Source organism: Oncorhynchus mykiss, chromosome 2 (genome assembly GCF_057628025.1).
Source record: "Oncorhynchus mykiss isolate SJ-2025 chromosome 2, ASM5762802v1, whole genome shotgun sequence".
NCBI classification, from domain to species: Eukaryota; Metazoa; Chordata; class Actinopteri; order Salmoniformes; family Salmonidae; genus Oncorhynchus; species Oncorhynchus mykiss.
This window is the reverse complement of record NC_143023.1, coordinates 43867698-43890512: the sequence shown is the minus strand read 5'-3', so window position 1 is coordinate 43890512 and position 22815 is coordinate 43867698. Positions and strand designations below refer to the sequence as shown.

General features: G+C 43.4%; 1 protein-coding gene across 2 annotated transcripts; it reads right to left on the bottom strand.

Annotated features, from left to right (window-relative positions):
• Positions 1 to 11840: 11840 nt before the first annotated feature.
• On the bottom strand, positions 11841 to 14554 carry LOC110490437 (cbp/p300-interacting transactivator 3). 2 transcript variants are annotated; one of them, XM_021563829.3, is made up of 2 exons: positions 14414 to 14554; positions 11841 to 13478 (listed from the first exon to the last, which is right to left on the bottom strand). In XM_021563829.3, exon 2 carries the CDS (start codon positions 13467 to 13469, stop codon positions 12732 to 12734), a length of 738 nt encoding a protein of 245 aa, XP_021419504.1. In that variant the 5' UTR covers positions 13470 to 13478; positions 14414 to 14554; the 3' UTR covers positions 11841 to 12731. The 2 variants fall into 2 exon arrangements, with proteins under 2 accessions (XP_021419504.1, XP_021419513.1); XM_021563838.3 differs by having other exon boundaries at positions 11841 to 13474.
• Positions 14555 to 22815: the final 8261 nt, after the last annotated feature.

The following is a 22815-nucleotide window of genomic DNA, read 5'->3' as shown; positions in this document are numbered from 1 at the left end:
AGTCTTAGAAAACTTCAATATGGGCCCAAATCCATAGAATGAAAACAGACATGTCTCCTAACTGTAAAAGATGTACCTCTGAAAGTGGAACCTATATGCATGTATTTTGGAACTGTAGAGAGATTGCCAGATTCTATACATACTGCTGCACAGAAAATACTAGATGTACAGTTTGATATGACCCCGTGTATTTTTTTACCCCTTTTTCTCCCCAATTTCGTAGTGTCCAATTGTTGTAGTAGCTACTATCTTGTCTCATCGCTACAACTCCCGTACGGGCTCGGGAGAGACGAAGGTTGAAAGTCATGCATCCTCCGATACACAACCCAACCTAGCCGCACTGCTTCTTAACACAGCGCACATCCAACCCGGAAGCCAGCCGCACCAATGTGTCGGAGGAAACACCGTGCACCTGGCAACCATGATTAGCGCGCACTGCGCCTGGCCCGCCACAGGAGTCGCTGGTGTGCGATGAGACAAGGACATCCCTACCGACCAAGCCCTCCCTAACCCGGACGACGCTAGGCCAATTGTGCGTCGCCCAACGGACCTCCCGGTCGCGGCCGGTTACGGTTAAGGTGCTGTAAAATCTAAAAACTGATTATTTGCTCGTCGTCTCAGCGAAGGCTAGAAATAGCTAATAAGAACCTTGATAGTGCTGCTGCAAGTTTTATATATATGTTTATTTTTTAATTGTTCTATGTATGTATGTATGTATGTATGTGTGTATAACTACTATTTATTATTATTATTTTTTTTTACATTTAAAGCCAGTCACATCTGTCAATGTGGAATGTGTTGTGTTGGTTGATTTGAAAAACAAGAAAATTTAATAAAATAAAATAAAAACTGCTGACAGGGAGGCGAGCAGAGACAGTGGTGTTAACAGAATGCTATCTGACTCACCCACAGTTTTAGCTAACTGATGGTGGCATTCTCGTGGGGATGCCAGAGACTTTTAGGAAAGACCCGAATAGGAAATTCCCTGCCCATTGAGCAAAATTACGTTATGTGTATGTTATGTGTACGTTATGTACGTTATGTGTACGTTATGTGTATTACGTTATATGTATTATTTTCCAGACGTTGAATCAAGGTTAATTTTCGTTTCTGATGAAAGCTGAAAATATGTATGTCCAGACTTTGAAAATGGATGCAGAACACATCGGAGTAGGATTCTATTGCATTGACACACTACTCAGCCTGTACTCCACACAGACCTAAACAATCAGAGCTGCAGTATGCCTATATACAAATAGACCATTGTCATACAGTGCATTCGGAAAGTATTCAGACCCGTTGACTTTTTCCACATGTTACATTACAGCCTTATTTTAGAATGGATTAAATAAATCCTCATCAATCTACACACCACACACCATGATGACAAAGCAAAAGGTTTTTAGAATTTGAGCAAATGTATATACACTACCGGTCAAAAGTTTTAGAACACCTACTCATTCAAGGGTTTTTCTTTATTTTTACTATTTTCTACATTGTTGAATAATAGTGAAGACATCAAAACTATGAAAAAACCTATATGGAATCATGTAGTAACAAAAAAGTGTTTCGTTTATGTATATTCTATATTTGAGATTCTTCAAAGTAGCCACCTTGATGACATCTTTGCACACTCTTTCCTTCTTAATGCGTTTAAGCCAATCAGTTGTGTTGTGTGACAAGCTAGGGGTGGTATACAGAAGATAGCCCTATTTGGTAAAAGACCAAGTCCATATTATAGCAAGAACAGCTCAAATAAGCAAAGACAAACGACAGTCCATCATTACTTTAAGACATGAAGGTCAGTCAATACGGAAGATTTCAAGAACTTTGTGCAGTCGCAAAAACTATCAAGCGCTATGATGAAACTGGCTCTCATGAGGACCGCCACAGGGAAGGAAGACCCAGACTTACCTCTGCTGCAGAGGATAAGTTTGTTAGCGTTAACTGCACCTCAGATTGCAGCCCAAAAAAATGCTTCACAGAGTTCAAGTAACAAACACATCTCAACATCAACTGTTCAGAGGGGACTGCATGATTCAGGCCTTCATGGTCAAATTGCTGTAAAGAAACCATTACTCAAGAAACATGAGCAATGGACATTAGACCGGTGGTCATCTGTCCTTAGATCTGATGAGTCCAAATTTGAGAGGTGTGATGGTGTTGGGGTGCTTTGCTGGTGACACTGTCTGTGATTTATTTAGAATTCAAGGCACATTTAACCAGCATGGCTACCACAGCATTCTGCAGGGATACGCCATCCCATCTGGTTTGCGTTTAGTGAGACTATCATTTATTTTTCAACAGGACAATGACCTCCAGGCTGTGTAAGGGCTATTTGACCAAGAAGGAGAGTGATGGAGTGCTGCATCAGATGACCTGGCCTTCACAATCACCCAACCTCAACCCAATTGAGATGGTTTGGGATGAGTTGGACTGTAGAGTGAAGGAAAAGCATCCAACAAGTGCCCAGCATATGTGGGAACTCCTTCAAGACTGTTGTAAAAGCATTCCAGGTGAAGCTGGTTGAGAGAATGCCAAGAGAATGCAATGTTGTCATCAAGGCAAAGGGTGGCTACTTTGAAGAATCTAAAATATGTTTTGATTTGTTTAACACTTTTTTGGTTACCACAGTACATGATTCCATGTGTGTTATATCATAGTTGTGATGTCTTCACTATTATTCTACAATGTAGAAATAGTAAAAATTAAGAAAAACCATTGATTGAGCAGGTGTGTCCAAACTTTTGATTGGTACTGTATATACTAAGCAGTGTCAGAGGAAGGCCCAAAAAATGGTCAAAGACTCCAGTCACCCAAGTCATAGACTGTTCTCTCTGCTACCGTACGGCAAGCAGTACCGGAGTGCCAAGTCTAGGACCAAAGGCTCCTTAAAACTTCTTCAGGCTAGGGTCTATTTTTCTCCATTTCCGCCTGACTGACGCACTCAAAGTAAACTGCCTATTGCTCAGGCTCTGAAGCCAGGATATGCATATAATTGGTACCATTGGAAAGAAAACACTCTGAAGTTTGTAGAAATTTTAAAATAATGTAGGAGACTATGACACAATAGATATGGTAGGAGAAAAACCAACCAGAACTTTTTTTTGAGAGCCCATGATCTTCCAATAGAAGGTTTAAGGAAAAGGTTTAATATAGCTTCCAGTATGCGATTCCTATGGCTTCCACTGGATGTCAGTAGTCTTTGTTCAAGGTTCCAGGCTTGTTTCTTCCCAAACAAGGAACAATTATGAGTTTTAGTACTGGGACACAGACTTGGAAATCAGTCTATGTGCGTGCGACGAAGAGGACGTGCTATTGGACATACTTCTTTTCGTATGAAATATTATAGTTGAATTACATTTTAGGGTACCTGAGGATTAAGTAGAAACATATTTTGACTTGTTTTAACAAAGTTTAGCGGTAGCTTTTTGGATTCCTTTCTCTGCACGTTGAATGAGTGAATTACTCAAATCGATGGCGCCAACTAAACTGACTTTTTGGGATATAAAGAAGTATTTTATTGAACAAAACGACACATGTTGTAGCTGGGACCCTTTGGATGACAAATCAGAAGAAGATTTTCAAAAAGTAAGTGAATTTTTAATCGCTATTTGTGAATTTATGAAACCTGTGCTGGTAGAAAAATATTTTGATGTCCTCAAACAATCGCATGGCATTCTTTCGCTGTAAAGCTTATTTTAAATCCGACAGTGCATTTAGATTAACAAGAATTTAAGCTTTTAACCGATATATAACACTTGTATGTTCCTAAATGTTTAATATTAGCATTTTTATTTTTATTTGCGGAACTGGCGGGACTCATATCCCTAATTAACAGCTTCTACCCCCAAGCCATATGACTACTGAACAATTCATCACATTGACTTAGTTTTTTTACTTTAGTTTATTTCATAAATATTTTCTTAACTCTATTTCTTGAACTGCATTGTTGGTTAAGGGCTTGTAAGTATTTCACGGTGAGGTCTACACCTGTTGTATTTGGCACATGTGACAAATAAAATTTGATTTGATTTGACTTGATCCCTTAAAATTTGGGATTTGGCTATTTCAGCCACACCCGTTGCTGACAGGTGTATAAAATCAAGCACACAGCCATGCAATCTCCAGAGTTAAACATTGGCCTTACTGAAGAGCTCAGTGACTTTCAACATGGCACCTTTCCAATAAGTCAGTTCTTAGAATTTCTGCCCTGCTAGAGCTGCCCCGATCAACTGTATGTTTTGTTATTGTGAAGTGAAAATGTCTAGTAAGAACAACAGTTCAGCTGCGAAGTGATAGGCTCACAGAATGGGACCGCCAAGTGCTGAAGCACGTAAAAATCATCTGTCCTTGGTTGCAACACTCACTACAGAGTTCCAAACTGCCTCAAGAAGCAACATTAGCACAATAACTGTTTGTCTGGAGCTTCCTGAAATGGGCTTCCATGGTCGAGCAACCACACTCAAGCCTAAGATCACCATGTGCAATGCCAGGCATTGCCTGGAGTGGTGTAAAGATCGCTGACGGTGGAAAAGTGTGGAGTGAAGAATCACGCTTCACCACCAGGCAGTACGATGGACGGATCTGGATTTGGCGGATGCCAGGAGAATGCTACCTGCCCGAATGCATAGTGACAACTGTAAAGTTTGGTGGAGGAATAATGGTCTGGGGCTGTTTTTCATGGTTCGTGCCTGGCCCCTTAGTTCCAGTGAAGGGAAATCTTAACGCTACAGCATATAGAGACATTCTAAACGATTATGAGCTTCCAACTTTGTGGCAACAGTTTGGCCCTTTCCTGGTTCAGCATGACAATGCCCCCGTGCACAAAGTAAAGTCCATGCAGAAATGGTTTGTCAAGATTGTTGTGGAAGAACTTGAATGCCTTGCACAGAGCCCTGAACTCAACACCATCAAACAGCAGGTGTCCACATCATTTTGGTCATGTAGTGTATGTCATACGAAATGGATGACGGACATCCAAAAAGTAATACATATCATACCATACCAAACGTAACATATCATACCATACCAAACGTAACATATATATCATATTAATTTGAGTGTTCCAGATTTTTGTTTACTATGTTACATTTACCCCCGAGTCCAGGTTGAGGGCAGTGGTTCTAGCGATGTGGTGTAGTGAGACAGGTTTACCAAAGGGATAAAGTGTTCAGGGCACCTGTTGCGTTTATGCACTGAGGGTAGGTAAGGAGCCAAGCGGAGGAGAGCAGAGATGTCAGTGTAGCGTATATTTTAACAAGGGCAAGTCCAAAAAAACGGTACAGTACAATACCCAAAAACAACGCCCAAGACAATGGAAACTAACAGTAAGGCGCAAAAACACAACGCACCTTACTATAATAACCACACGTGAATTACACTGAAGAAAGCTTCCACAAGCAACAAGAGAATAATCCCGCACAAACCTAAGCGGGGAAACAGGGGTAAATATACACACAGAAATAAAAGCAAATGAAAACCAGGTGTGAATGAATCAAAGACAAAACAAACGGAAAAGGAAACATGGATCGGTGATGGCTAGTAGGCCGGCGACTCCGACCGCCGCCCGAACAGGGAGAGGAACCACGGTGGGAGTCGGACACCTCCTCTCCCTCTCTGGCCTCTCTGGCGTACCCGATTCATTCCAGAATTCCCAGAATGCTTTCACTGTCAGCAGAATGAATGTGCTGTAGGGTGCTTTTCAAATTACCTCAGGTCTTGGAATGAATGCTGAATGGAGAGCAGCCCCCTCCTTGGGCTCCTGCGACCTTGTTTGTGAGACAATCACAGATGAAAAGCCCCATCTCAGCACCCCCATGTCTCTGCAGAAGGTGCCGGCTAATGTTAGGAAATGTTTCAGCAATGATTGCAGGAACGTGGCTGATCGGTCACATGTCAGCAAGGGTATTATCTTTCAAGGGGAAAAGTAACTCTCACACACACATTCACATGGCTTCCTCAGTCAGTGAAAACATTTCCGTAAAAGTATAGAAACATGGACATGAATGTTGTGTGAAGCCGTGACAGGGTGGATTGGGCATGGGCATTGCAAGTAATGGGCTAAACGAAGAAGTGAGTTTGAGAAATCAGAAAGTAGTAAGAAATAGTTTTCACATATAAACTTTATATGCCTGAACTCAGAATCAATTGAGCTCTCCAAAAATAAATGGTCACACAAACACCAACACAGTGGTGAAGAGGGCAAGACAATGCCTCTTCCCCCTCGGGAAGCGGAAAATATTTGGTATGTTAAACAGCTGCACCATTGAGTGCATCTTGACTGGTTGCATCACCACTTGGTATGGCAACTGCTCGGCATCTGACCGCAAGGCGCTACAAGGGCAGTGCGTACGGCCCAGTACATCAGGCGGTGTCAGAGGAAGGCCGTAAAAATTGTCAGACTTCGGCCATCAAAGTCATAGACTGTTCTCTCTGTTACCGCCTGGCAAGCGGTACCGATGTACCAAGTCTAGAACCACCCTGACACCTTCTACCCCCAAGCCATAAGACTACTTACTATGTAGTTAGTCCGAGTAGCTATTGGCTAACTATTTAACTATCTGCATTGACCCTCTTTTGACTCATCGCATACAGTGCATTCGGACAGTATTCAGACCCCTTGACTTCTTTCGCATTTTGTTACGTTACAGCCTTATTCTAAAATGGATTTTAAAAAATGTCCTCATCAATCTACACACCATAATTACAAAGCAAAAACAGTTTTTTATTCATGTTTGGAAGTGTTTAAAAAATAAAACACTTAAATATCACATTTACATAAGTATTCAGGCCCTTTACTCAGTACTTTGTTGAAGTACATTTGGCAGCAATTAAAGCCTTGATTCTTCTTGGGTATAACGCTACAAGCTTGACACACTTGTATTTGGGGAGTTTCTCCAATTCTTCTCTGCAGATCGTCTCAAGATCTGTCAGGTTGGATGGGGAGCTTTGCTGCACAGCTATTTTCAGGTCTCTCCAGAGATGCTCGATCGGGTTCAAGTCCGGGCTCTGGCATTCAGATATTTGTCCCGAAGCCACTACTGTGTTGTCTTGGCTGTTTGCTTAGGGACATCGTCCTGTTGGAAGGTGAACTTTCGCCCCAGTCTGAGGTCCTGAACGCTCTGGAGCAGGTTATCATCAAGGATCTCTGTACTTTGCTCCGTTCATCTTTCTCCCGATCCTGACTAGTCTCCCTACCACTGAAAAACATCCCCACAGCATGATGCTACCACCACCATGCTTCACCATAGGGATAGTGCCAGGTTTCCTCCAGACGTGATGCTTGGCATTCAGGCCAAAGAGTTCAATCTTGGTTTCATCAGACCAGAGAATGTTGATTTAAATGGTCTGAGAGTCCTTTAGGTGCCTTTGGAAAACTCCAAGCAGGCTGTCATGTGCCTTTTACTGAGTGGCTTCCATCTGTTCACTCTACCATAAAGCCCAGATTGGTGGAGTGCTGCAGAGATGGTTGTCCTTCTGTAAGGTTCTCCCATATCCACAGAGGACATTGGGAGATCTGTCAGAGTGACTGTCGGATTCTTGGTCACCTTCCTGACCAAGGCCCTTCTCCCCCGATTGCACAGTTTGGCCGGGTGGCCAGTTCTTGGAAGAGTCCTGGTAGTTCCAAACTTCTTCCATTTAGTAATGGAGGCCACTGTGTCTTGGGGGCCTTCAATGCTGCAAAAATGTTTTGGTACCCTTCCCCAGATCTGTGCCTCGACACAAATCTGTCTTGGAGCTCTACTGGGAAATGCCTTCGACCTCATGGCTTGGTTTTTTGTTCTGACATGTACTGTCAACTGTGGGACCGTATATAGACAGGTGTGTGCCTTTCCAAATCATGTCCAATCAATTGAATTTACCACAGGTGGAATCCAATGAAGTTGTTGAAACATCTCAAGGATGATCAATGGAAACAGGATGCACCTGAGCTCAATTTCGAGTTTCATAGCAAAGGGTCTGAGTACTTATGTAAATAAGGTATTTCAGTTTTTATTTTTAATACATTTGCAAACATTTATATACACCTGTTTTCAATTTGTCATTATGGAGTATTGTGTGTAGATTGAGGATTTTAAAAAACATACATTTTAGAGTAAGCCGGTAATGTAACAACATTTGGAAAAAGAGGTGTCTCTATACTTTCCGAATACACTGTATGCTGCTGTTACTGTTTATTATCTATCTTTTGCCTATTCACTTTATCACTACCTATATGTACATATCTACCTCAATTACCTCGTACCCCTGCACATCGACTCGGTACTGGTACCCTGTGTAAATAGCCAAGTTATCACGACTCATTGTGTATTTATTCCTTGTGTTATTATTTGTCTATTTTTCTATTATATAACAAAAACAAACTCTGCATTGTTGGGAAGTGTCCGTAAATAAGCATTTCACTATAAGTCTACACCTGTTTGTAAAGAAGCATGAGACAAATACAATTTGATGTCCTCTGAATTATCTCATCCTAGTGAAGCTGCAGTTTGTTTACCTTCTTTCTATGAGAGAGGTTAATTCAGATTCAGGTCCTAAAACAACCCTAAAACAACCATTCTCTGCAAATAGTCAGACTGCAGGCATGCATGATAATGCAACCTCCCACATTCAACCAGGCTTTCAGGAACCTGCCCCTGCTATCAATAATTAACTCAGCAGCTGATCCTGTGTTTGTTCTGTCCTAATTCTCGTGAGGCTTCTACTTTGTCATTAAATAATCAACTGAACTACAAACTTTTGGGTTAATGTTTTTATCTGAATAATATAGTGATTATGTCGTCATATAGTAACAATGGGCACTAGTTCCAAAACTAATTTATGTTTGGATAGTGTTATGTAAGAATGTAATGTAGAACATCGTAGTAAAATGGCCCAATCACTAGGATATTTTAGTTGGACAGAGAGAAGCTTACTCAATGTCATATTTACAAAGGGAATAGCCTACAGCATGAGATACAACTGCAAATAAAGGTGTATAGACGAGAGCCAATGCAATGATTTTTTTAAATGACAAAAAACCTTTTGCACAGAATTGCTAGCACTTTATGAGAGAAATTATTCAGAGCGAAATACTAGTGTTATCCAGTTGGCATGTTTGATAAGCCTGCAGGCCTGGTCAGCTTGCTTTATCAGAGGGGTTGGGGGTGGGGACCACAACCCATGCGTGACTAGGTATGGCCACCGTGCCCTCATTGGTGCAGGGCCCGGAGATTACACTGAGCTCATGGGAAGCCTCGACACCAGCTGTAGTACCTGGAAATAGAACGCTTGGGCCTGTTCAGGAGGTAGACATGTAAAGTGTAGATAGAATTGACTACCATGTGTAACAGAGAATGAGAAGAATATTAACATTACACAACATATTTCTAGATGCAACAATCTGATCTTTCAGCCCCAGTGTGCTCTCTCAGCCCGTGTGGGGGTGCTGAAGCTAGGAGCAATTACAAATAGATACAAATAGATAGGCTTGTGTAGAATGGACCAGGTATAGCAGAGAATGAGAAGAATATTGACACTATGCAATATATTACTAGATGCAACAATCTGATTATTTCAGCCATAGTGATCTCTCAGCCCGTGTGGGGGTGTTGAAGCTAGGCGCTGTTAGAGATACAAATGGATAGGCTTGTGTAGAACGGACCATGTGTAACAGAGATTGAGAGGAAACAACACTATACTTGTTTCCATACGCAACAATGCGATCTGTCTGCCCAAATGAGGGTGCTGAACACTGTTTAGGGGTGGTCTTTGTCAGGAATCCTAGGGCCTCTTAGGGGTAAATCCCACCGAGAAATCCCCATGCACCAAAAACTCCCATCCACTTCAAGTAGTGGATGGGAGTAGTTTTTAATGTAACTTTTTTTCACATTGGAGAATTTCCTTGGTGTTTATATGCAGTATTTTGTTTCTATCAGTCTTTCTCGCCATGTGGGTTTTGAGCTTTGACATATCGAGAAAACAGCAAGCCGCCGACACAGGAAGAAGACAAGTTGCGTAGCTAGCAGTTGTTGTGGGTGAGCTGCCTTGTCTGAGAGAAAGAGAAAAACAGAAACAGGCTAACTAAACTTCTTCCAGTCACACCCTGCTTAGTCTATGTCTAGACTGGCCCCTCTGTAGGAGACTGAGACATAACAAGGGATTGAGTGAGCAAATGGGTGTATGGGACATAATCCCATTTAACTCTGGATGCACAATGATTAAGAACCCACTTTTTTTATTGATGCTAAAGAGGGACCTTGCAATGCAGTGTGTTTTCAGATATACAGTATGTGGAGCATGGAGTATGTTCTGCCAGTTAGTCAACCTGCCTCAGCACAACTTGCACTGACAGTTTCCAGGAAGACCCTGTAGACTGGACATGGACTCTGCAACCTTTAAGGATGGTGCCAAGAGGGGCAGCGCAATTGTAGCTTATGCCCCAGCCTTTCTCATGACAACACAAGTAACCCCACATGCCCTCGGCTGAATCTGGAGTTTTTGTGTTTGGCAAACACAAGTCACATTAAGATCAAGTGAGTTTCATTTAGAGCAAACCTCCAGTTGATTCCATGTTTCAATTTGGCAGTAAGGGCTAACTTGTTCTACATAATTAAACTACTGAAAATAGATGTCTCTTTTTAGAATGAGTTAGACAAAAGCGAGGACTTGTTACTCATCAAGTTGCAAAAAAAAAAGTATCTTAAACTGGCAATATGTAACTTTTTGGGCAACCTGACCAAATGCACATATAAAATGTGAGATATAGATCTATCAATCTACTGGAAAGCAAGTCTATGTGCTCCATTTCTATGCTTCCCATTTTGTTTTTGTACACCACCTTCAAACAGCTGAAACACATAATATATTTCACAGCAGCTTAGACGGTACAATGATTCTATACTATCTTCTTTTGCCACTAACTGAAATTAGGCGAACTACGAGTTTTATTAACCAGGACATTGCGGAGTGATTTCTGCATAATGCACCTTAATGTGGAGGTGATGTTCCCATAACATGACATCAATCAAGCATTCCAAGCCCTGAGGCAAAATAGTCACCCCAACCCCATAGAATAGTAAACTCATCTGAATTTAATATAATTCATATCAGGTAAGGCATGGAATTTATACAGATTTTCTTTTGAAGAAGGAGCCATGCCTGTATATGCCATTTATTATCGGCACTAACCTATACTCATTTTGCTTCCCCAACCAACCATTAAGTGCATTCTCAGAGCTAACAACTGTCACTAAAGGTGTGCCTTACTTAGTAGTAATTTACAGGGATGAATTCAGTTAAACCCCCCATCAAGGTAAGCGTAGATTAACCCTGGCCCGCTCCATCTCCCCCACCACACACACACACACCTAGGTCTCACCTACTTTCTACCCAGCAACATATAGTTACCATAACTCATAGGAACCAGGACATTCATTCCTCAATCTATTTTTATTTATGGTGTCAGGATGATCAGGAATGCAATGACTAAAACCACAATGTGGGTCCTTCTTCATATCAAAGGTCAAGAATTCAGATTAGAAATTCAGCTTTTTGGTGGATAGCAGTGCACCATTGAGTTTGATTTTAACATACCAGTCATCATTTTCCATGGCAGGATTGAAGGCAATTTGCTGCTTACAGCAGTAAATGTGGGTCATCAGAAGACTGCGTATACCTTGAGGGAGATAAAGATATTCCTAAGAAACAGGGACACCTTTGAGATAAACTAATTCACTATTAAGTTATTTCATATCCTGAACCCTGCAGGCTGGAAAGCCCTGAAGTGGAATATTCCCTTTAGCCCCCAGATTACCTTTAATGCTCCCCTCTGCAATGAATGTAAAAGCAGGCCACACTTATATCCGGGCCATCTTTATTGATCCTCAAAACCCCGTCTTGACCGCAAAGGGAAGATAAAAACCACCAGTAAAGAAAATAATAAATTCGCATAATTAATGTAGTTCTACATCTTACATAGACTTTCCTGTATTAACACAGCTTTATACAGTACAAGGAGTAGGTTTGAGAACATCACAGCTAAAAGCAATCCTTGCCAAAAGTGAGTTATTCAATGATGATAGACTTCCATTCAAATCCATGAAATGGCATTCTACTTGTACTGCCATCTCCATTCTTGGAGAGGAATCCAAGCTCTTGGAAAATAAAAAATTAATCTGAGGGGCTTATTTTCAAAACAGAAGGCCCAGACCAATTAACTAAAAATAAAAACAATATTTAAAAAATACAAACTACGAGCTTCCCCTGACCTTATCCAAAACACCAAAATAACTTGATTCTGTCGGTCTCTGGTTTGTTCTATTTTAATTTCTCTGAGAGTAATAAATAAATACATTTTACTACTAAACTGCCATTGAGTCCAATGTAGGAGGCAACAGTGTCGTAACATTGAGAAGCCACTCTGAACAAATTCTGCAGTTTTGTTTACATTCATCTCTGGAGAGAAGAGATGCTGGAGGACGATGTCCCATTACAGGCGAGCTGCGACCCAACACAGAACCATACCTCTGGTCACTTCACAAATGACACCATAGCACTGTGGCTATCCAGACCAGTGTCTCTCGCTCACTCTTCTCTGCGACCTAGCACTGTTAGAGTGAAAGGAACAACACAAAAACGAAAAGCGGAGCAGTAGTTGTTTCCAGTGGGCAACACTCTACTCAAGTCTTTCCAAACTCTCCACCCTTCCAGGCCCCTTCACAGCATCGTTGACTCAGGTCCTCTCTCACTCAGCAGCTGATGGTGCTGGGCAGCTGTTTGCTCACAAAGTCTGAGATGAAGTCAAATTCGTTCTGGCCCAGGAAGAGTTCGGGCAGCTCCTGAATGCGGTCCAGGCCCAGCTCCACAACCAGGGATGTCAAAACCTCCTCGTCAATCATGTCCGCATCCATGCCATTCAAGGCCAGAGCCGGCCCGGCCATCTGCTGCATGTTAGCCAGCTGGGCCGGGCAAATGCGGTACTGGGCTGCCCCGTTGCCCATGTGGTTGCTGTTCATGGGCCCCAGTGGATGTCCGTGATACTGGGTGTTGAGTTTTTGCAGATGCATGCTGGCCATGAGCTGCTGGGACGTGAGACCACCATTCATATACTGCTGTTGTTGCTGCGGGTGCTGCTGGAGGCTCATGTGTTGGTGCTGGGTGTGGTGTTGCTGCTGGGCCTGCCCTTTGTTGTACATCGTGTTACCAGACGTTATCTGGTGGTGGCCCATCTGAGCCCCGTTGGGCTGTCTGTTCACGGGCCCCACCATGCCTTGCCGCTGCCTCATGGCCACCTCCATGGTGGCCTGCTGCTGAGGTCCCCCACCGTAGTGCATCATCTGGCCATTGGGCAGGGCTCGGAGGCCGGGCTGAGGCACTACGTGCTGCTGGTGGCCTGCCTGCAGGCCTCCGTTCATGCCTAGTCTGTAGCTGTGGAGGCCCCCGCCTGCAGAGCTGTGGTTCATGGGCATTATTAGATGATCTGCCATGGCTCCTGTCTTTCAGCACAGAGGAAACACAGTTAGAGCGATGCAGTTGATTTTCAAACCATCATGTAGGTAGGTAGAGCAGGTAGGTTCAGTGAGCATGCAGTAGCCTACATTTGGCACAGTTGAAGCCAATTAGTGAATAGGTGACATGCCATGGACATATTTGACTTGGCTGCACTAGAGAAACCCATATGTTTGGATGCAAGATCAGTTCATGTGAAAACAAAATGGGTTGATTTGGTAACAAGACAATTCCCTTCGATATATTTCTCAACCCTCCAAAATATTATGATTACGCAATATTATTTCCTGGAAGAATGTAGCCTACAATGTCCTAAACTGGCAGAGTAAAACCACAAGAGACGCTTCCTAATTAAGAACCGCCGGGTTTGTTCTCCTTTTCGCGAACATTAGAAAGCCTTTCCACGTCTTCCTCAGTTTCGCTGAAAATGCTCCTCTTTGTGCTTTGCCGATTGAAACACAGGTAGGCTAGCTATCAACCTTGTTACCTTTACAACTGGACATTCGGTTGATTTAATAGATAAGGGCGTCTCGGTCAGTGATGATGCATTAACTATAATTTGGTGTATAGTCCCTCCACAGTGCACATCAAACACAAAATGAAACTAGCTCGGTTATTTTACCCACGTTGCAACAAAGAAGCGAGAAGCGATACATTGGTATTATGCATTCCCAAACAGCTGTAGCCTATATTATACGGTTGTTCAAATTTAGGATTGCTTCCCAAATTTAACACATAAGTCTACGACTTCCTACATTTGTTAATACACACCACTATTTTAGGTCTAGCCTATAATTGCATTGCCGATTAATTATTCCAACACCCCTAAAGACAACGAAAATGGAAACAATGGAACCTCAAGACCTTCACACAAACGCCAGACAGCGTAAATTAAATACAATAAATTAAAACAAACACGTACCCGTATCTACTCGGATTAAAGTTCAGCGATTTTGCTACTGCTACGTTTTTATTTTAGTTTTGCAAAGCGAGGTGTCTTCAGATTACAGTATGTATTCCACAGGGTTACGCTTCATGCTCAAGCAGGGCCGATGCACATACTGCTTATTTTCTGGGTCAACTCAGGGATTATACATACAATTTTTTTTAACTCAAGGGGAGGTGGAGCTACGGTTGCCTCTATTTAATATAGTTGCGCATGTGCATAGAAAAAAGGTGCACTAGCCAATTTGAATACTTCCTCTGTATTTATTTTATAATCAATGTTTCTCCCATAGAGAATGACAGAGGCCTCTAGTGGCCAGTTTTAGCATGTGCAATGCCATTGAGGACGTCCACCATGCTTCTGCCATTTTAAAGTAGTCAACTTTAGATGTAATCTTTATTTTTCTAGGCAAGTCAGTTAAGAACAAATTCTTATTTACAATGACGGCCTACCCCTGGCCAAACCAGGACTACACTGGGCCTATTGTACACCGCCTTATGGGACTCCCAATCACGGCCGGATGTGATACAGCCTGGATTCAAACCAGGGACTGTAGTGACGCCTCTTGCAATGAGATACAGTGCCTTGGACAGCTGTGCCACTCGGGAGCCTATCACCATGGTTTCTCCCCTTCCCTGATAAATGTAGACAACAATGTGTTTTAATAAAATGATCTTGTTTCTAAGATGTTGCTGGGTTTTGGTTTAACAAATACAATGGAATTCATAAGAGTTACAGTGGGAAATGTGTTAAATTATAATAGATAGGTAGGTGGTGTGTGTGTTTATGTCTATACCTACTGAAGTGTGTGAGTGAGTGAGTGCATGTGTGTGTGTGTGTGTGTGTGTGTGTGTGTGTGTGTGTGTGTGTGTGTGTGTGTGTGTGTGTGTGTGTGAAAGTGTTTCATCTTGAAGATCACTGAGAGTCCCTGTGACACACCAGTCTGCTGTGCATTGCTTGAGTGAGGACAGGGAGGGGCAGTGGAATGCCTGTGCTATTCTAGGCCACTGGCTACAGTGGCTGTTGTGATAGTGTGCTCTGACCACAGATGCACGTGCATCAGATCGCCTTTCACCACAAGGACCCTAGCCTGCAATTGCAATTGAATGAAAACAACTTAGAATTTTGAGAAACCCATTGTGTAGGGCACATATTTTATGGGTGAATCCTTACGCCTAACGCTTGCCTTTGTCCTTGTCACTTTAAGCAGGTGCTAATGACTTTTGGCCTCAGGTGTGTGGACTTTGAGAAACTCACAAATCCTGTCTGTTAGTCCCCATTCAACATGACGATATCTGTCTGACACAAATGTACATGTGAATGTAAAAAAACATGTAATTCTCCACATTCACATTGCCTAGTCTTTGTTTTCTGCCAGGCCCTAAACCTTTACCCAAATTTGCATCAGAATTGGTTAGTGCCTTATTCAGGTCTATGATACGAATACTCCAATCAAATCTGCACTGCTCACTCTGTTTTGATCTAGTGCAGAATGCAATTGGACTAAATCAAATCAAATCAAATTTTATTTGTCACATACACATGGTTAGCAGATGTTAATGCGAGTGTAGCGAAATGCTTGTGCTTCTAGTTCCGACAATGCAGTAATAACCAACAAGTAATCTAGCTAACAATTCCAAAACTACTACCTTATAGACATAAGTGTAAGGGGATAAAGAATATGTACATAAAGATATATGAATGAGTGATGGTACAGAGCGGCATAGGCAAGATACAGTAGATGTTATTGAGTGCAGTATATACATATGAGATGAGTATGTAAACAAAGTGGCATAGTTAAAGTGGCTAGTGATACATGTATTACATAAAGATGCAGTAGATGATATAGAGTACAGTATATACATATACATATGAGATGAATAATGTAGGGTATGTAAACATTATATTAGGTAGCATTGTTTAAAGTGGCTAGTGATATATTTTACATAATTTTCCATCAAATTCCCATTATTAAAGTGGCTGGAGTTGAGTCAGTGTGTTGGCAGCAGATACTCAATGTTAGTGGTGGCTGTTTAACAGTCTGATGGCCTTGAGATATAAGCTGTTTTTCAGTCTCTCGGTCCCAGCTTTGATGCACCTGTACTGACCTCGCCTTCTGGATGATAGCGGGGTGAACAGGCAGTGGCTCGGGTGGTTGTTGTCCTTGATGATCTTTATGGCCTTCCTGTGACATCGGGTGGTGTAGGTGTCCTGGAGGGCAGGTAGTTTGCCCCCGGTGATGCGTTGTGCAGACCTCACTACCCTCTGGAGAGCCTTACGGTTGTGGGCGGAGCAGTTGCCGTACCAGGCGGTGATACAGCCCGACAGGATGCTCTCGATTGTGCATCTGTAGAAGTTTGTGAGTGCTTTTGGTGACAAGCCGAATTTCTTCAGCCTCCTGAGGTTGAAGAGGCGCTGCTGCGCCTTCTTCACGATGCTGTCTGTGTGGGTGGACCAATTCAGTTTGTCTGTGATGTGTACGCCGAGGAACTTAAAACGTACTACCCTCTCCACTACTGTTCCACCGATGTGGATAGGGGGGTGTTCCCTCTGCTGTTTCCTGAAGTCCACAATCATCTCCTTAGTTTTGTTGACGTTGAGTGTGAGGTTATTTTCCTGACACCACACTCCGAGGGCCCTCACCTCCTCCCTGTAGGCCGTCTCGTCGTTGTTGGTAATCAAGCCTACCACTGTTGTGTCGTCCGCAAACTTGATGATTGAGTTGGAGGCGTGCGTGGCCACGCAGTCGTGGGTGAACAGGGAGTACAGGAGAGGGCTCAGAACGCACCCTTGTGGGGCCCCAGTGTTGAGGATCAGCGGGGTGGTAATGTTGTTGCCTTCCCTCACCACCTGGGTGCGGCCCGTCAGGAAGTCCAGTACCCAGTTGCACAGGGCGGGGTCGAGACCCAGGGTCTCGAGCTTGATGACGAGCTTGGAGGGCACTATGGTGTTAAATGCCGAGCTGTAGTCGATGAACAGCATTCTCACATAGGTATTCCTATTGTCCAGATGGGTTAGGGCAGTGTGCAGTGTGGTTGAGATTGCATTGTCTGTGGACCTATTTGGGCGGTAAGCAAATTGGAGTGGGTCTAGGGTGTCAGGTAGGGTGGAGGTGATATGGTCCTTGACTAGTCTCTCAAAGCACTTCATAGTCGTTTAGCTCAGTTACCTTAGCTTTCTTGGGAACAGGAACAATGGTGGCCCTCTTGAAGCATGTGGGAACAACAGACTGGGATAGGGATTGATTGAATATGTTCGTAAACACACCAGCCAGCTGGTCTGCGCATGCTCTGAGGGCGCGGCTGGGGATGCCGTCTGGGCCTGCAGCCTTGCGAGGGTTGACACGTTTAAATGTTTTCCTACCGTCGGCTGCAGTGAAGGAGAGTCCGCATGTTTTAGTTGCGGGCCGTGTCAGTGGCACTGTATTGTCCTCAAAGCGGGCAAAAAAGTTATTTAGTCTGCCTGGGAGCAAGACATCCTGGTCCGTGACTGGGCTGGTTTTCTTTTTGTAATCCGTGATTGACTGTAGACCCTGCCACATACCTCTTGTGTCTGAGCCGTTGAATTGAGATTCTACTTTGTCTCTATACTGACGCTTAGCTTGTTTGATTGCCTTGCGGAGGGAATAGTTACACTGTTTGTATTCGGTCATGTTTCCGGTCACCTTGCCCTGATTAAAAGCAGTGGTTCGGGCTTTCAGTTTCACGCGAATGCTGCCATCAATCCACGGTTTCTGGTTTGGGAATGTTTTAATCGTTGCTATGGGAACAACATCTTCAACGCACTTTCTAATGAACTCGCTCACCGAATCAGCGTATTCGTCAATGTTGTTGTCTGACGCAATACGAAACATATCCCAGTCCACGTGATGGAAGCAGTCTTGGAGTGTGGAATCAGATTGGTCGGACCAGCGTTGAACAGACCTCAGCGTGGGAGCTTCTTGTTTTAGTTTCTGTCTGTAGGCAGGGATCAACAAAATGGAGTCGTGGTCAGCTTTTCCGAAAGGTGGGCGGGGCAGGGCCTTATATGCATCACGGAAGTTAGAATAGCAGTGATCCAAGGTTTTTCCAGCCCTGGGTGCGCAATCGATATGCTGATAAAATTTAGGGAGTCTTGTTTTCAGATTAGCCTTGTTAAAATCCCCAGTTACAATGAATGCAGCCTCCGGATAAATGGATTCCAGTTTGCAAAAAGTCAAATAAAGTTTGTTCAGAGCCATCGATGTGTCTGCTTGGGGGGGAATATATACGGCTGTGATTATAATCGAAGAGAATTCCCTTGGTAGATAATGCGGTCGACATTTGATTGCGAGGAATTCTAAATCAGGTGAACAGAAGGACTTGAGTACCTGTATGTTGTTATGATCACACCACATCACGTTAACCATGAAGCATACACCTCCGCCCCTCTTCTTACCAGAAAGATGTTTGTTTCTGTCTGCGCGATGCGTGGAGAAACCAGTTGGCTGCACCGACTCTGATAGCGTCTCTCCAGTGAGCCATGTTTCCGTGAAGCAAAGAACGTTACAGTCTCTGATGTCCCTCTGGAATGCTACCCTTGCTCGGATTTCATCAACCTTGTTGTCAAGAGACTGGACATTGGCAAGAAGAATGCTAGGGAGTGGTGCACGATGTGCCCGTCTCTGGAGCCTGACCAGAAGACCACTTCGTTTACCCCTTTTACGACGTCTTTGTTTTGGGTTGCAGGCTGGGATCCATTCCGTTGTCCTGGGTGAAAGGCAGAACACAGGATCCGCTTCGCAAAAGTCATATTCTTGGTCGTACTGACTATCTTTGTATACAGTAGTCATAGGGCTCCCGAGTGGTGCAGCGGTCTAAGGCACTACATGTCAGTGCTAGAGGAGTCACTACAGACCCTGGTCAATTCCAGGCTGTATCACATCCGGCTGTGATTCGGAGTCCCATAGGGTGGTGCACAATTGGTCCAGCGTCGTCTGGGTTAGGTTTTGGCCGGAGTAGGTCGTCATTGTAAATACGAATTTGTTTTTAACTGACGTACCTAGTTAAATAAAGGGTAAATAAATATTACAGTGCAAAGGAGAGTATGGTTGGTCTATGATACATTTGAATATATCCTCTATATTGCTTGCCTTCAACATTTGAGGCATGTTGTAGACTATAGGATATACAGATACAGCAGTTTTGTGCCATAGGTATCTCAGAACATAATTTGTGACCTTTGTTTGTATGTTTCTCCACTGGTCTTTCCTTCCCTCCCCTTGTAAACTGTGGCCTAAGGGTTGGGGGAGGAGCTTCCGAAGAGCCTGCCCTCAGCCATGTAGCAAATATTGATTTATTTGATCTGTGTGTATGTGTCACAGGAGGTTGGTGGCACCTTAATTGGGGAGAACGGGCTTGTGGTACTGCCTGGAGTAGAATGAGTGGAATGGTATCAAATACAGCAAACACATGGGTTCCATGTGTTTGATGCCATTCCATTTGCTCCGTTATAGACATTATTCTGAGTCGTCCTCCCCTCAGCAACCTCCACTGTGTGTGTGTGTGTGTGTGTGTGTGTGTGTGTGTGTGTGTGTGTGTGTGTGTGTGTGTGTGTGTGTGTGTGTGTGTGTGTGTGTGTGTGTGTGTGCCTGTCTAAGCGTGTCTTTGTTTGTTTGGGAAAGATGTTTAGCTTCAGTGTTGTTCATTACCTCACGTGCCAAAATTGGTTTTCTGAAGCTCTGACGCTTGCTGGACTGGAAAAGCAATCCAAAGCTTGAGTATGAGGACAATAAAATCCTTTCCATACTTGCTTCATGTAATATCATGTCATGAAAGTGCATTCTTCACAGTCAATTTAGATCAGGGCTCTCCAACCCTGTTCCTGAGGAGCAAACCTGTAGGTTTTTGCTCCAACCTGTTGTAACTAACCTGATTTTGTTTATCAATCAGCTAATTATTAGAATCCGGTGAGCTAGATTAGGGTTTGAGCAAAAACCTACAGGATGGTACCTTTCTTAAATTTGTGTCCTTTGAATTTGCATAATGATCATCACCATGTGTACTTACCCACTGGGCACACATCAGTTGAATCAACATTGTTTCCACGTCATCTCAATTAAATTACGTTGAACAAACGTGGAATAGACATTGAATTTATGTCTGTGCTCAGTGGGTAGCTTTGTCTCTTGTGTTTTTGTTGTTATTATCATTAGTAGTGTTGTTGTTTGAGTTCCAGTAGTTAGCTACATGGCAAAAAAAGTTATTAACTATTGAAAAAACGACCAAGATATGAGTTTAGTTCAACTACCACCAAGCTACTGCAAAATGTAGTTAAATTACCAGTTGAACTACATGTAGTTTACTACTTCCCAGAACTGCTGAAGACATTGTTTTGCTGTGTGTTCTCTACTCTCCTTCAGTTCCTCTTTGCTACAATAGCAATGTGGCTACTTTTTGGGCAGCTCAATAAGCTTTCTCCTCTCTCATGCATCAGTACTTATACTATCACTTTTTTCCCCAAGCCCTTGGTCATATTCATTATGCGCCAAACAGAAGAACAATTAATCCGGGAGAGAATAACTGAATTTGTCCAATGAGAAACACTAATTTTCAATTTCTGTTTTAAAATGTTTTCTACTGTGCCATAATTCATACTTTCATGGTGACGGACACAATAAGGCCACCTTACACAAGTGATCTGCTTTCTGAGGAACAGGGTCAGCAGTCCAGAATGATGAGACAGTTGTTCACAATGTAGATCATGAATCATTCACAGCCGTGACAATCTGTGTGGTTGGATATTGCTTAACAGCCAACCATGTCACTTATTGGCCCAAGCACTGAGAGGGCGCTGCAATCAGATGATTATATACAACAAAGCAGACCACTCTCTTGTTACAGGTATTATAACTACCTTTGTTACAGGTGTTAAAACGGAAACTTTTGGTGAAGGTAGGAAACAACACCTCCACTTCGCTGATCCTCAACAACAGGGGCCCCACAGGGGTACGTGCTCAGCCCTCTCCTGTACTCTTTGTTTACCCATGACTGCGTGGCCACGCACGCCTCCAACTCAATCATCAAGTTTGCAGACGACACAACAGTAGTAAGGCCTGAGGGGTGCATGCTCAGTCCTCTCCTATACTCCCTGTTCACTCATGACTGCATGGCCAGGCACGACTCCAACACCATCATTAAGTTTGCCGATGACACAGCAGTGTTAGGCCTGATCACCGACAATGACGAGACAGCCTATAGGGAGGAGGTCAAAGACCTGGCCGTGTGGTGCCAGGACAACAACCTCTCTCTCAACGTGATCAGGCAAAGGTGATGATTGTGGACTACAGGAAAAGGAAGACCGAGCATGCCCCCATTCTCATCGACAGGGCTGTAGTGGAGCAGGTTGAGAGTTTCAAGTTCCTTGGTGTCCACATCACCAACAAACTAACATGGTCCAAGCACATCAAGACAGTCTGAAGAGGGAACAACAAAACCTATTCCCCCTCAGGAGACTGAAAAGATTTGACATGGGTCTTCAGATCCTCAAAAGGTTCTATAGCTGCACCATCGAGAGCATCCTGACCGATTGCATCACCCCCTGGTATGGCATCAAACTGGCATATGATTTTACTGCTGCTCTTTAATTATTTGTTACTTTTATTTCGTATTTTTTTTAGGTATTTTCTTAAAACTGCATTGTTGGTTAAGAGCTGTAAGTAAGCATTTCACTGTTGTATTCAGCACGTGACAAATTATTTGATTTGATTACCAACAATGACGAGACCGCCTACAGGGAGGAGGTGAGAGTCCTGGCAGAGTGGTGCCAGGAAAATAACCTCTCCCTCAACGTCAACAAAATGAAGGAGCTGATCGTGGATTTCAGGAAACAGCAGAGGGAGTACCACATCGACGGAACCACATTGTCTCCAAGGTGGAAAGTTCCTTGTTCCTTGGCGTACACATCACTGACAATCTGAAATGGTCCACCTACATAGACAGTGTGGTGAAGAAGGCCCCTAAGACCCTCAAACTTTTACAGATCCACAATTGAGAGCATCCTGTCGGGCTGTATCACCACCTGGTACAGCAACTGCACTGCCCGCAACCGCAGGGCTCTCCAGAGGGTGGAATGGAATGCTCAACGAATCACCAGGGGCACACTGCCTGCCGTCCAGAACACCTACAGCACCCAATGTCACAGGAAGGCCAAAAAGATCATCAATGACATCAACCACCCGAGCCACAGCATGTTCACCACGCTATCATCCAGTAGGCGAGGTCAGTACAGGTGCATCAAAGCTGGGACCGAGAGACTGTGAAACAGCTTCTTTCTTAAGGCCTCTGTAACGTTCTGAGTGTAGTGGGTGAGAAGTCAGGCGCAGGAAGCAGAGAGTTCAGGGGAGTGCTATTTTAACCTGT